At 58.0% G+C, this 15,175-nt stretch overlaps 1 protein-coding gene across 5 annotated transcripts in view; it reads left to right on the top strand.

Moving 5' to 3' along the window:
• NFASC (neurofascin) overlaps positions 1-15,175 on the top strand; it is a 154,136-nt gene that overhangs the window by 123,141 nt on the left and 15,820 nt on the right. For 2 of the 5 annotated variants that reach the window (XM_069459232.1, XM_069459230.1), the window contains 5 exons: positions 1,387-1,502; positions 3,190-3,394; positions 4,623-4,745; positions 5,830-6,003; positions 8,219-8,233. In XM_069459232.1, coding sequence (XP_069315333.1) covers positions 1,387-1,502; positions 3,190-3,394; positions 4,623-4,745; positions 5,830-6,003; positions 8,219-8,233 — 633 coding nt within the window. Of the gene's footprint in view, positions 1-1,386; positions 1,503-3,189; positions 3,395-4,622; positions 4,746-5,829; positions 6,004-8,218; positions 8,234-13,314; positions 13,546-15,175 lie in introns of all 5 variants that reach the window. The other 3 variants (XM_069459228.1, XM_069459231.1, XM_069459229.1) reach the window with 3 other exon arrangements.

The raw sequence follows: 15,175 nt of genomic DNA, 5'->3' as shown, positions 1-15,175 counted from the left end.
CAGGCGTGTGTGTGGAAGTAGGCGCCTGGCTGCCAGACGGTGGTGGCCTCTTTGTCCCTAGCACGTGAATCCCACAGGCTGCTGAGCCAAGCAGGAGGGTCAGTAGAGTCCACTCCTGGCTCAGGATGATCCGTCCCCTGTCGGGCCTGGGTGTGATCTGAGAAGCGATCGTGTAGGCGGACGGAGTGAGCAGAGGAAGGGAAGAGGGACAGTCTTGGGGAGGAGTGGACTCAGAAGGGCAGTGCTGGGGTCAAGAGCAGGGCCACCGTGTTTATAACGGTGAGGTGGGAGACGCGAGGGCTGGGCCCTGGGCCCACCTTCCTGGAGGTGATTATGGATTGGACTCCCGAGGGAGATGAGCAGAGGGGTCCATCCCATTCTTCACCTCCACGGTGGCGGCACTTGCACGTAGGAGCCCAGTGGGGACCATGGGCCGGTGAGTGGAAGGGCAGCATCTGGTCGGGGGCTTCACGGACCCGGCACAGTTTCCGTTGTGGGATCTGCCCCTGCGGCTGTGGTGGATGAGAGTGTCGGGCAGAGCTGCTCTGCAGCAGAGTGGAGAAACGGGGGCAGGAGTCGGTCACGGGGCAGGGAGTGGGCCGCCTTCTCCAGGTAGCGACGGGGTCAGAATCGCTTCCTGAACTCGGCTAGGGTGCCTGCAATCTGTGGGTAATGTTCCGTGCCAGGTGCTGGCAGGAAACAGATGCACTCTCGAAAGGGACTACTTGTGATGTGTGGGCAGGGCTAGAGGGAAGACAGCAAGGTGCACGAACCATCTGAGGGCCAGCAGCAGCAGGAGGCCATTGTACCGCTCGAGCCTTGATGGAGCAGGGCACGGATGAGTCACCACAGCCCACAAGGACCACCCTCGGGAGCTGTGGCCTTGGGTCTAAGAGTGCAAAAAAGCCATCAACCTGTAGCCCAGCAAAGAGGAAGCCAGAGGAACCGACACCCCCCTCCCTCTGCTCCTGCCCTGGGGTCTCCTCTTGGTGCCTCCTATTGGCCAGACCCATCTGGAAGCCTGAGAACAAGGGAGACCAGCCGATAAGGTCCAAAGAGGGCAGCCTCCCAGGACGTGGAGCAAGGTGGGGAAGGGTAGAGGACGGAAGGGAAGGGCAGATGGAAACTACCAGCACAGGCGGGTAGCAAGTCATTGCCCTTTAAACGCATAGGCCAAGTCCCTCCCACCTGGACTGGCACCCTTTTGTCCTGAGCCTTCCCCCCACTTTTTTAAGTACAGTCTGATGGAGGAGGCCTAGCCCCTGCCCTCGTGGCGTGTTGAGTGGAGTGGAGGTCCAGGCCAGCAGAGAACAAGGCAGAAGGGCCCCTAGAGTCCAGGGGCCAGCCCCGCCCGCATAACCAGCTCTCTGTCCCAACACCTTGCAGATCCCAGGGCTGCACCCACTGAAGTTAAAGTCCGAGTCACGAACAGCACAGCCATCAGTCTTCAGTGGAACCGCGTCTACCCCGACACGGTCCAGGGCCAGCTCAGAGAGTACCGAGTGAGGACGCCAGCTCCCCTCTCCGCCTAACCACCCAGCTCACTAACCAGGCCAAGGGGGTAGCAGATGCGGGGCGTATTTGGAAGGGATCCTAGGGGTATATGTTGGATCCATAGTTGATTCAAGTAGATGACGTCTAGGGTGAGCTATTCAAAAATATGCCCAGAAAAAAATATATAAACCCAGATGTGTCCTGCAACAGATAGGCTGAGAGACTCTGCTCAGCAGAAAAATCACATGAAGGGTGGTGGGTTGCACAGCACGTGGTGTTTGCAGGGCACGTGTGAGTGGACACACCTGTGTCTTCAGAAGCCGTGTTGAGGCACCGCCGGGCTACACCCCGCCCCTCTCCCGGTGGCCCCTACTGGGCTGCCTGCCTCACCCAGTCTGGTTTCACAAAGCCACAGCTAACAGGCAAGGCCACTGAAAGGGTGTAGACATCCCCCCTGTTGTCACAGCCAACCCTGGATTACCCAGAATACGAATTTCAAAGCCCTTGGCTTCTCCTGGTCCTCCCTGCCTGCGAGCAGTTTCTGCTCAGGCCTCTCTCCTCTTTGAAAGGGTGGGCTGAGACGGGAAGAGGGCAGAGAAAACTCAGGGTCCACAGGGCCCTCCCTTAGGAGTAGCTGTAGAGGATGGCTGGGAAGTGGGGCAGCTGCAACTGTGATTAACGCCAGTCGTGTGGCCTCAGAGGTCACCGGGAGTTGGCTGATAGACAGTCGGGGGCAGAACGGAAGAGGCCAGTCTCTTCTTGGGAAAGGAATGTGGCAAGCAGGGGAAGGCAAGGTGACATATCCGCTCGCAAGAGCTCTTGCCCAACAGTTGACTTGCACCCTTAACCTGCCCGCTTGGAGATTTTTCTGGCTAAAGCTTCCACTGGGTCCCCCTCTAAGTCTGGACTCCCCGTTACCTTGCCAGGGCAGCCTGGGTGACACTGGTGTGGCAGCCTGACCCGTGGCTTCTTATCCACTGCTAATTAGACCTCACGTGGCAAAGTCACTCCACTGTCCCGTGTAACACACCACCTTCCTTAGCCGTCCTGTCCCATCCAATGGTCCCATCTGCCACCGTGCGGCCCAGCGGCCCACTGACCTGGACGTGTGACTGTCTCTTGGACATGAACATGAACCCATCTCATCCCCAAAGGTCTTCAAACAATATGAAAAGAATTAAATTCCAAGGATTAAATCAACCCTTTCTCATATTCAGACTGCTGGGGGTAACCCACTACTTTTCAACACCTGCCTGCTGCCAGTCTAAACCGTACTAATCTAACTCGAGTGATGGGGTCTTTGAGCGCAGAGCGGAGCTTTCCGTGCCCGGCCCCTTGGCTCACATGTGGTTCTGGCACGGACTCCCTAGCAACCTGCCACCCACCCTGGAAACAAGTCTCATGATGGAGCAGCTCAGATGTAAGTCTGGCCGACTCGCCCGTCCCGCAAAGAGGTGGCGTGGATCAGAAACGATTGGAACCAAACACCCTATTTCTTATTTGCCATAAATTCGTATTCACTAGTGACTAATGAGCGGGGACGGCGAGGCTGCTCCCCCAGCCCTGTGTGGGACCGACGAGGTCACCCGGGACTTGGAGCCTGTGGCGCGCAGAGGAAAGGCCGGTCACTGCCAGCAGCACTAACAACTAACCCGGCTCTGCCCGCCCTCCTCACCAGCCTGCTCTGTCCCGAAGGCCTACTACTGGAGGGAGAGCAGCTTGCTGAAGAACCTGTGGGTGTCTCAGAAGAGACAGCAAGCCAGCTTCCCCGGTGACCGCCTCCGTGGCGTGGTGTCCCGCCTCTTCCCCTACAGCAACTACAAGCTGGAGATGGTTGTGGTCAATGGCAGAGGCGATGGGCCTCGCAGTGAGACCAAGGAGTTCACCACCCCGGAAGGAGGTAGGTCTGGCCGCAGCTCTTCAGGGTGGGGCAGGACGAGGGTAGCACACACCGGCGGGCCGGAGCAGCCCCCGCGTGGCTCGGCACGGACGGCCCAGGTGACCTCAAGGACTCAAGGAGCCGAGGACCTGCAAGCTGAGCAGCTGCCACCATCCCCACAGAGCGCCATTGCCACGGTGACCTGCCCAGACGGGAGGTTGAGTCTCAAGAGAAGACCCGTGTGGTCTGCTGACATAACTCCAGACAGGCTGTGCAGACTGACCCCCGAGGGCACTGCCCGCCGCCTCCCAGGGCAGAAGGCAGGACGTGCGCCTGCCCACTGGAGCCATCCGATTTGTCCACCAGCACCCAAGACCTTCACAGTCCTCGCCCCACGTTGCCAAGGAGCTTTCGTTGACATGTTCGGCCTGTGTGTGTGTGGTGGCTCTGCAGAGGGTGCCCAGAGGCGGCCCCTGCCTTCTGCAGGTGTATGGTCGGGTGTCCCGGGGTGCAGACACCTGCAGAGTTCCTGGTCCACCTCTTCGCTCTTGCCAACCTTGTATCAGCTTTGCGTTTGCTTGGCCCTTTCTGTTTCTCCTCCCTCCCTTCTTAACCGTTATTTTCCCCATTTCTCTTCTTCCTCCTTTCTCCTCTCCTTTGTTCTTCCCTCTTGTTTTCTTTATTCCTGTCTTTCCCTCCCCCTCATCAGCCTCTCCCCATCACTCCTGCCCACCACCTCCCCTTTCCAGGTGTTCCATCCTGGGTTTCTTTCTGTCTAGCCCTGAGCCCCGCACACTCAGCTCAGCAGCCTGGGCCTGCTGCCCGGGCCGGCGGCGAGGATCCTTGTCTGAGGACTGGGAGCTGCACCCTCCGTACAAAACAGCTACCAGTGGTTCCCTGCCTAGGACGGCTCTGCCCAATTTGGAGGTCTCTGTGCAGGCTCAGAGCCTGATGTGTGTTGAATCCAGGGTAGTTGCTAAAGAAAAGCTTGATCTACTTCTTCCCCGTTTAAACAGTGGACTCTGAGCCGATCTTGTCCTCACACCTGGGGGAAGTGACATCCTGGATGGGGCAGTGAGCTCTGGCCACCTCGGAGTCCTCCGGGGCCCTGATGTGGCAGTGTCCGGCATTGGGTGCCCGGAGGTCAATGCCTTCATACTTGTGCTTTGTTTTTGTGTTTTCCTCATCCTCCCTGCTCCCCTCCTCTCCTCTCCCCCTCATCTCCCCTGCTCTCTCCTCCTTCCCCAAGTACCCAGCGCCCCCAGGCGTCTCCGAGTCCGGCAGCCCAACCTGGAGACAATCAACCTAGAATGGGATCATCCAGAACACCCCAACGGGATCCTGACTGGATACACTCTCAGATACGTTGCCTGTACGTTCCACCCTTCTCTTTCCCTTTCCCTTAGATAGTTTGAGAACAGGAAACCCCGTTCTCACCACCCTTCCTAAAGAATCGCGGTAGGAAGCCTGTGGGTGCAAAGGGCATTGCAGAGGCATGGAGGGGCTGAGGAAGAAGTTCCCCACTGGGGGAGGGGGAGGAAGATGAGATCCAGTCCCTGCTCTTCTTACTCACCTCGGCCAGCAGGGAGCTTCTAGTCTGATGGGTGAGACCAAGGGAACTCTGATCTAACGAGGGGGACAACCACGGCCTTTAGGGATCTTACAGTCTCCAACACCTACAAGTCTAGGGGAGATAAGTCCTCACCCAATAGAGCTTCCATCTGATGGGGTAAACAGCATATTCACAGGAGACCCTAGACAGTAGGGAGACACCTTAACAAGATGTCATTTATGACAAGGCAGCTGTATGAAGAGATGCCAAGTAACTGGATTGACTTGAATCGGCGGAAGGCTGGGTTGGGAAGACCTCACCTAGAGCCCAGCGTCCCCATTCAAGGAGTGACACTACATTTGAAAAGCTTTAAGCCTTTGAAGTAGGTGATGTACCTCACTGGCACGCTGAAAGGGCCAGGTGTTGTGTTGTTAACAATTTTAATAGCCAACCACCGTGTGCTTGTTTGTGGTTCTGCATCAATCTCTGGACCTGACCCTTTCGCCCTTTGAAGAATACTAAATAGGCCTCATACAAAGCAGGTGTTAACAGTCAAAAGCCCTAGTGGTGTTGCCCTAGTTCTGTTTGAAAGGGAGAAAGGAACTCAAGAGTTTTGTGGTTGAAAGGGCTTGGGAATTAAAACCTAAATCTTTTAGCATCGGCCACGTAACTTTGCAGTGAGCTACAGACAACAGGATCAGTGAGGAAGCATTAACCCTGCAGGATAATCACAGAGCCAGGAGGGAGTTCTGCCTTGGAACCGAGCCTTGCAGATCACCGGGCAGGTGCCACCGTTTCTCTTCCCAGAAAAGTCGGGAAGGTGCTCTCCTTCCAGCTGCAGATTATATAACTCATCACTATAAATGTCACTCATGTTTAATCCCACTTAACTATCTCTCCTCAGTTAATGGAACCAAAGTAGGAAAGCAGATGGTGGAAAACTTCTCTCCCAACCAGACCAAGTTCACGGTGCAGAGAGCGGACCCCGTGTCGCGCTACCGCTTCACCCTCAGCGCCAGGACGCAGGTGGGCTCTGGGGAAACAGTCACGGAGGAGTCACCGGCACCCCCGAATGAAGGTAGGTGCCTGGCGGCAGACCCTGGGGTGAAAGGCCTGGCTAGTTCAGGGGCCTAGAGAAGGACCCTGAGGACTTGACGTCCTGGGATGGAGAGGAAATGAGGCCGCAAGTCCTCGAGCCTCCCCAGGAGAGAGCCCGTCTTATGGGCTGAGAGGTAGGTGCTGGCATTGCATCCAGAAAACTCAGATCTCTTAGGCTGCTGCTGTCAGACCTGGGTTCCCGTTTGGTCTTGATTTGCTGAGCTACTTAACATCTATCAACTTTCCTTCTTGTGGAGGAATAAGGAAGGGAGCGTGGGAAAGCATATGGAAGTAAATACGCTAATGAAGCCGGAGAACGGTGAAAAGGTTCACCTATGGAGGGAGGCAGGGATGTGTTGAGGGTGCCCCAGGAGGGCCCTTCTCCCAAAGGCATGTGGGGTTCACGGAGGTAGAGGAGCTGCCCGCTGTGCAGAGGAGGGGCAGCTGGGAGACAACCATTTGCCAAGACAGCTTCACAAAGAGCAAATGAGTTCGGTTCCCGGTCCGTCCCGGGTTCTGGCGTCTTCCGGCCCGTTTCCTCTCGCCCCGGAGCTGCGCCTGCGCGGGGGCTCCACCAGAGGGCGCTCCGGGCTCGCCCGCGCGCGTGCGGTGGCCGAGGGGCGTGTGGTTCGGGAACCTCTCCGGGAAGCGAGACAGCAAACGCCTCGACGTTGGCAGACCCCTGTGAAAAGCTGGGGGTCTCTGCCTCTCCGGGGGTACAATGGTCTATTCAGCCATTTCTTGAGCACCCACAAAACAAGGGCTACAAAGGCAATAGGAAGCTCACGCCGTTTGGAAGGGGAGGCGTCCATAAGAGTATCGAACTGTGCGCCCACATGAGGGGAGACTCCGAGTCTTGGTGACATGAGCGGCATCCTTGAGGGTGACCGTGAGATACCAAGTCTAGTGCCTTCCCCAGAAGCCTCCGATCCCGGGGCCTGGCCCTGGCCCAGGTGGGGTCTCCTGCGCGCCACCCCGACCCCCACCCAGGACAGCGTCGGTGCGTCCTTTGCGGGGCTGCCAGGCCGCGCTGCCTCTGCCCCTCGCCCGGGCTCCCCACGTGGCTGCGCAGGCTGCCCTGGCCAGCGCTGAGGCAGGGGACAGGGGCCGCACAGAAGCTGGAGAAAGACTGACAGTCGTCTCTGTGTCCCTCTCTGGTCTTCTACGCCAGGAGTCACGTAACAGGCTCCCCTCCTGGTGTCCCCTTCCAACGCCCTGGGCGCTGGGGAAGTTTATTAGGGCTGGGGGACTTTGGGCAAGCGACTAATGTATGCCTGCTCTCAAAGGCCTGGCCAGGATGTGATGCACTGTTTGATTACTCAATTCTATTCATATAAGGAGATCTGTAGAGAGCCCCCTCTCCCTCCCGAGCTCCCCCCTCCCCCCACAGAGCATCAGAAGAACAAAGCCCCATTGTCAGCCCCGGTGACCACCACAGGGCAAGTTCTGTAGCCGCAGGGAACAAGAGGACAAAGAGAGACTTTCGTCTTAGGGATTCACAGAAAATTCAGGAATTCCATTTCGGGCTCTCAGTCCATACTTGGGTGTCTAATTCCATAATGTTCCTAATTGGGACCACAGAATGCTAGGACAGGGGCTTTGGGGCTCCAGTCCTTCAGAGTTCCCAAGCCTTCCAAGGTGGCAAGATGGTGTGGGGTGGCTTCAGCCGAACACGCTCCCCTCTGCTACCCACAGCAACACCCGCCCCTGAAGATACAGGAGCCATCCTTTTGAGTGGGGGGTGGGATCCTCCTGCACCTCATACCCTCAACTCCTGTGTCGTGGAGGGTCTCTCAACCTGCTTAGTGGTCATGCCAACCCAGCCAGGGCAGGGCATGCCATCAGGGAAAGAACTGGGAACGTAGTACTCCGTGTGGACTGTCCCTGCTGCCACCTCTTAGATGACTAGTCCTTGCATAGAGGTAGAAACAGGGTTTATTAAAAAGGTCTCCAAGACCCAGGTGCAAAGTCTGCTGCAGGAACATGCTCGACTCCAGTAGAGTTGGCTGTGAACCCCCAAATGCCAGCTGGCATCCTCAGGGCAGCGGCCAGCACCTGGCCACACCGTCTGCGTCAGGTTTGAGCCAGAACCCTCTCTGCTTGCTTGTCCTGTGGTTTCACTTGTGCTCTGTTTTCTCTTCCCTCTCTCATCCTTTCTTCCTCTCTGTGGCCATCTTGGGCGCTGTGTTCTGAAGCTACTCCAACCGCAGGTATCGTACCAGCAGCGGAGGTAACGGGCATGGCATGGGGCAAGGCAGGAGCAGCCCGGCCCAGCCAGGGCGGAGACGGAGGGTGCGGTCGGGCTGAAAGCACACTCGGGGCTCACTCTTTCAGTGGGTGGCAAGCCGACTGTCGAGGAGGCTGTGTGTGGAGGATGGGACCAGAGGAAACCAAGCACATTTCCCCCCGGTCACTTATCTGCCCGCTGCTGAGAAGCAGGCTGGCCTAGGAGGGGTCCCCGCACACACAGCCTCCTGACCTGCTCTCTGGAGCTGTAGTCTTTTCTGACGCTGAGTAGATTACTTCCATGAACCACCTGAGCCCTTGCCTGGGCTTGACATCTCAGAGCACAGAGAGAGTGACCACAGCCTTTGGGCGGCCAGCTGTGGCCCTAGAGGCAAGCTGCAGCAGGAGCAGGGACAGCTGGCTCCTGGCTCCTGGCCAGGCTGCCATCCCCTGAAAGGGTGGGCGTGCTGTGCATGTGTCCGTGCATGCTGCATGGGGCGGGCACCAGCTCTGCTGCCGCCGCGGGTTCCGGTCGGTGAGGACGAGCAAGCATGTCCTTGGACGGGGCCAGGTGCTCCAGGACTGGAGTCTCGGTGGGCGCCGGGGGCTGGTTGTGCCCTCACCCCTCAAAAATCCAGCTCCTCAAAGTCTTTAGCGTTAAGAACAGTCTCCACTCTCAGGGGCTGGGAGGTGGATACACAGGCAGCCATGAGAAGCCCGGCAGGCAGGTCCTGGCCTAGGAGACGACCTGCTCACCACGTCCCTCCTCTCTGGTCCTCTTGTCATGGGTTTGAGGACTATCAAAGGGCCACCGAAGCCCTGTCCCCAAACTGGAGAATCGAGACAGGGACCCCAGGGTTCTTTTCCTGGCCCTCTTCTGAGCCTGAATTACATCAGGTGGGGATGAGAGCAGGGCTCACCCTGGCAGAGCAGAGGCCGTGAGCAAGGTTAAGCTCTGGGCAGCTGGGGGGCCTGGGGACCAGGCGAGGCAGCTGAGGGCTGGCTGAGGAAGACGACGCCACCTTGCCCAGTTTGGTTTCCTCCCCACCTTCGCTCATCTCTCTCCCATTCCATCCTAGGTTGATTCTATTTCTGTTGCACACCCTGCTTCCTTCAGTTTGCGTTTTGTTTTGCCAGCCAGAGCCGTGGGTGGTGAGCTGCCACCGTCCTTCCCTCCCCCGTCCTCCCCATCCCACCCCCGAGAACTCGAGCTGGCCGGGCCCAGTTCCTCCCCACAGGGTCTGAACACCCCTGCTAGGGTGTGAGGGAGAGAGGTGGTTCCAGGCCTGGGGACCGGGGCGGGCCATCCTTGCCATGCTGCGGGTTTCCCTGACTTCCTGACTCACTTTACATAAGAGCCTCTCCTGTGACTGTTTCAGCAGGTGCTTGGGGTGGCCTAAGGGGAGACGCAGGGAGGGCACAGGTGCGTCAGCTAGAAGCTCACTGGTCAGGCAGCTCCCCGTCCACCTTCCCCATCCTGGCACTCTAGGACCTAGGGCAGCCGGGTCTGGTGGCAGGGAGTCTGCCTTGTTCCGTGGGCATCTGTGCCAGCCTGTACTGCCCCTCTCAGGAGCGGGTGAGAGGTGTCATTTCAAACACCCCACTTCCTATTTCCTTCCCATTTAGGAAAGACCCAAAACCCATCATGTTATGCAGAATGAGCTCAGGGTCTCCGTCCGTCAATCAGATGTGTTTCCTAGGCTCCTGCTGCCACGTGACACAGTGCTGGAGGAGATTACACTTTTTTTGAAATGAGATGTGCTGCTAACATCAGCCGTTCTTGCCTTTAAATGCACACGTACCTTCTGCACGATGTGCAGGTGCCAGCAACGGAGCTCAGGTTGCACGGTTTTGACGTGAGCCCAGCGTCCAGCTCTCTTCCCTCTCATTCCCTCCAAACCTGGACCCTTCCCCCCAAACTGGTCTGTTTCTATCTCACCCGGTGCAGATAATCCCTCTCCTCCACCTGTATCTGCAGTCTCCGGACTGCTGCCCATCTGTCTGGCAATCTGTGATTCGGCCCGGGAGGCCACGCGCCATGTGGACGTTTTTGGACTGAACCTCCCACCTTGGAATGTACAGAAACTGCTGTCCTTGTCTTTCACTCAGCTTCGATCTGCAAATGTTTGGTGGGCTCCTGAAGGTGCCCAGCTCCTTAGGGACAGAAAGATGAATGAGACGAGTCGATGTTGTCCATCTCGTATGTGGTGCTCCATGAGACTCTGGTGGAAAACCTTTGGCCATGGCTGGAATGTCCCGCCTTCTAGTAGGGGCCCTGTGTTTCCAGCTCTAGCCCACTGGGGACCCCACCTTAGGTAATGGAGGGTCCCCGCCCCCTCCTCCCAGTTGCTGAGCTGGTGGTCTCCACGAAGCACGGACCAGCATTGTTCCCAAACCCGTAGTTCCTGTTGTGGCTGGAAATTACATCCTAGCCCAGGAAAGTGTGTGCTTAGCCTGTGCTCACTCTGTAAACTCCGATTCTGGACTTTACAGCCCTTCTCTCCTCCCCTCCAACTCCAGATAATCTCCTTTGACCCGAGCAGTGGATGGTTTTCCCTATGGACAACCCGTATACTAGCCCTCTGACAGCTCACTCACCACCTGACCTTTCCATACCGTCCTCCCTTGGAGCCTTTCTCCTTTCTTGTGCCCTCCCTGTCTCACTGGTGGCCCTGTCTAGCCTGGGGACAATAGATGCAGCTATTGGGCAGGTCAGAGACAGCGCTGATTGGCTAATGGTGACTTCAGCCAGCCAAGGTCTCGTCCTCCATGGTCACTCCAATGGCAGGTGCCCTGGGGAGGCCTCCTGGGAAGGAGCTCTTTTCCTCCCTCTTCTCCTGGTTCCCTGTTACCAACCCTGAGCCAGAGAGAAAGCAGCTGGGTAGCCGTCACAGGGAAACGCGTCCCTCCTGCCACACTTGGCGGAAGTGACCAGCAGAGGAGGGGCACAATGCAGGTGGACGTATCCTCAGAGCCATTTCTCATCCTTGCCTCTGACCAGCGGGGCGGGTGAGGACACCCTGGCCCCTGGCCTGTCTTGGCATCTCTGTCCCCAGGGCTACTCGCTGGAGCGCCCTGGGGAGCACGTGGGCCTGGCCGTGGCCCTGAGGGACAGTGTGTGTGTGTGTGTGTGTGTGTGTGTGTGTGTGTATATCTTGGTGGACGAGCATAAGTGAATCCCTTCGTGTTGAGCATTTACAGCACTGAGCTTACGTTCTAGGCCTGGGGCCTCCTTGGACTGGGCACATCCCTGAATAGACAATGTGAGACAGACTCGTTCCCTCTCCTCACCCCTCCCGACGTCTGTGGGTCAACTAGGGTCTGGGGAATATCACTGTTGGCTTTGAACTTGCCCAGGAATCTCTGGAGTGTATGGGGCACAGCCAGCTGCCCAGTGTGACTTCTGTGGACAGCACCCTCAGCACCTCTGATCTTCCAAGTAGGGAAGTGCCCGGGACCCCAAGAACATTCCCTCCTTCTCTACGGGGACTGGCGGGGGTGTGATGTTGGAGACCCAGGGAAATGAAAGGGCTTTTGTTGGTCGGGCTCTGGTTGACAAGGCTCAGGATGTCACTTCATCCCGCCCTGAGAAAAGCTCTCTGGCAGTTCCCTCTCTGACATCCCTCCCTGCCCCAGCCCCCTTCTGCGCTGGGGTGGGATGGGGGGCACTGGGCAGGGAAGGTGATTTGCCTTAACTTCTGGAGATTTGAGGCAGGGTGGGATTCCTTGGAAGCGCAGTTGCCTGCTTATGTCTTAAGGTCCCTGCCTACTCCCCGATTAGCATCGACCCTATGGAGTGGACCATGGTCAGATCACAGGAGAGGGAGTGCAAGGAGGAGAAGTGGCTCTGTCTCTCTGATTTGTCCCATCATTTTCCCACTCTCAGCTTTAGCAAATATTGGAACTGCAGAGTAAGGGTAGGGCAGCGCTTTGCTAGCTTCCACACCCTCCCATGGAGGGAAAGAGGGCCTGTGGAAAAGTTGTCATGTACGTAGACTTAGCCCCCCAGGGCTGACTGACGTCAAAGGGTAGCTTTGGGTGGGGGGTGGGGGACATTAGAGAGTTAGCTCAGATCCGAACCGCTCAGAAGAAGCCCAGCAGGTGCCTCACTCAGCCTGGGACTCCTCTGGGTGCTGTGGGCTGGGAAGGTGTTGCCGAGCGCAGCCCACACCGGGATCCCATCAGCGCCCTTTCCCCATGTCCTAAATGGAACGGAAAGGCCTTGGGGTGCCTGGACCCCAGATTTCCTAGAGAGAGAGGCAGTTACTAGAGCTCAGGGTGGGTTGGGGTAATTGCAGGCAGGGCCACCACTGGGCAGAGGAGAGAGGAGGGCAGGGGGAAGGGGGAGGACAGGAGAGGAAGGGGGAGAGGCAGGGGCAGGAAGGAAAGAAAGGTGGGGGAAGGGGGAGGAAGGGCAGGACGGGGTGGCAGATAGGCCGGGGAGAGCGGAATGAACAAGAAGGGCTGAGACTGGGGAGTGTGAGCACGGGCAGAGAGAGGCTTAGGTGCGAGGCTTACCCTGCAGCGTGGAGATTGTTCCCTCTCTGCCGTCGGGTCTGGGTGGCTGTTTGGGCTCCCGCGGGTGTGACAGGGTGATTCCGGAGTGAATGGTTGGGAATGGCAGGCTGCCCTGTGCCCCTGCAGGACAGGGTCCAGCCACCTGCCCACCTCTAGGCCGGGGCTCCAGGGCTGGACCCGGCTGGTGCTGCTTGGTCCGTGTCTGGGTGGCCCTGGGCCTGGGACTCCACCCCTGGGGTCTCAGCAACCAGCGCGTTGCCCCCTTCCCATCCTCATCCTCACCCTCGGCTGGGTGCATGCTGGGTGCTTCGAGCCACACAGACCATGAGAAGAAAATGAAACACGCGCAGGGCTTCATTCTCTTCCTTTCCCATGGTTGTGTTCTGTCGCTGTGACCTGTCTGACCCAGAACGCGGTGCTTGGGGAGGCTTCTCGTCACTGAGCCGCGCGTCCTCGCCGGGCTGCCTGCCTTGCACACCGGGGCCGCGCGTCCAGGCAGGGCACAGACAAACCAACCAGACTCGGCTGTTTTACATTTCCCTCTCAGCTCCGCCCACGTTGCCCCCGACTACCGTGGGTGCGACAGGCGCTGTGAGCAGTACCGATGCTACTGCCATTGCTGCCACCACCGAAGCCACAACAGTCCCCATCATCCCAACTGTCGCACCTACCACCATCGCCACCACCACCACCGTCGCCACAACTACTACAACCACTGCCGCCACCACCACGGAGAGTCCTCCCACCACCACCTCCGGGACTAAGATACACGAATCCGGTACTGCGCATTGCCCACGCCGCCCGTCCCCTCCCGGCCCACCTCCCCAGCGGTCTCCGCAGACGAACACACAGGCTCCCCCAGATAGAAGGTCGGGTCTGGGCCGGTGTTTACCAACACCTCCCTTTGCTTCTCCTGCGGAGATTCACACGTGACTAGACTGCCAGTCCGGTAGCCTGGGGGCTCAGAGCCCACCTGCCCACACTCACTGCTCGGGTGGCCCTGCAGCGCTCGGCACCCTCCATACTAGCCCTAGATCCCTGTTCTTCAACAGATGGCCAACCCCTTGGGTGGGACCCCCAGGTCTCAGATGTCAAGGCTGTCTCCGGCTACACATCAGCAGGCCAGCTAGCTCAGGGCGGAGCACTCGGGAAGGAAGAGAGTGTGAGGAAGGACAGAGCACCTGGCACGGTGCAGCCGGCCTGAGAGTGTCCTGCTCCGGCCACGCCCGTGTCCAGTCTTGCAGGGGGTGGCTGGCCGTGCCAGGCCGCTGTGTCCCCAGAACCCCTGCTCCTTCCTTGCCCCTCCTCCCCTGAGGAACACTTACAGACTTTTCTTTTAAAAAGAGCTTCGAGGAAACGGTATTGCCAAGGAGTCCCCTAAGGCCCAGAGGTGCTCCATCAGTCTTCCCTGGCACAGTCCCCCGGCCCCTAAATGCGGCATGGAGGGAACTGCAGCGTGCCCAGGGCTGGCCTGCTGGGCCAGGAGGATGTGCTGTTTCTGTGTCACGCAGCCAGGCCAGGGTGGCTGTTCTTCCAGCACGAGGAGCCCCCTGGGGAATTCAGCGACACTGCTAAGCAATGAGCATCAGTCTTTTGTTACCCAGAGGGGGGAGGGTCTCCAACTTCCTGAGCCCACAGGCCAGCTGTGACAGGTCAGCGTGAGGCAGCTGACGAGGCTGGCAGGAAGCACCTGGAGCTCTCCCACCGCAGTTGTAGAATTGTAGGCCCCCACCTGTCACTGCCTCTTGGGACAGTCCCTTCACCTCCTAAGCCTCACTGTCTCCCACACTGCCCCACCTTTCTCAGCCACCTGAATGAGGATGGAGGCTTAGTGTACATGTGAGGATTTTCAAAACCCAGCGTCGTGGAGTTAAGTGGCTATGGGAGGACAGGTGTGACGCACAGCTGACATGATGGTCCTCAGACCCCGGAAGCGCAGCTTTGCTTCACGGTACAATCTGGAACTTAAACAGCGTGCACTTTAGGAAACAGCTGGCTGCAGAGGAACCCGCTAGGCTGTTAGAAGCCACCAGTGGTTTGGTGACTGTCGTTCTTTGGGGCCACCATGAGGCATCTTTTTCCTTAAAGTGGGGCTTTTTGTCCTATGAGTACTTTGAGTTCACAGAAAAGATGCACAAAAAATTAAGAAAGGGAGTGGATCTTGCTTCCCAGCAAAGAGTTTTTTGTCTTCTGGAGAGATCGACCTTGCCCCACGTAGAACCAGCCCCGTGGACTCTCACACCCCAGGTGGCAGTGTGTCTGAGGCACTGTGGAGGGCCTGGCCGTGGCCTTGGTCTTATCTAGATCTCGGGGTGACCCCTTGAACAGCCCTGCTTCCCGAATGCAACAGAATTGCACTGCCATCCAGGATTTTAAAAATGAATTTTCATCTTTATTGCTCCTTACAT

Source organism: Eulemur rufifrons, chromosome 27, assembly GCF_041146395.1.
Source record: "Eulemur rufifrons isolate Redbay chromosome 27, OSU_ERuf_1, whole genome shotgun sequence".
NCBI classification, from domain to species: Eukaryota; Metazoa; Chordata; class Mammalia; order Primates; family Lemuridae; genus Eulemur; species Eulemur rufifrons.
Note: the sequence above shows the minus strand (reverse complement) of the source record. Positions and strands in the feature narration are given on the sequence as shown.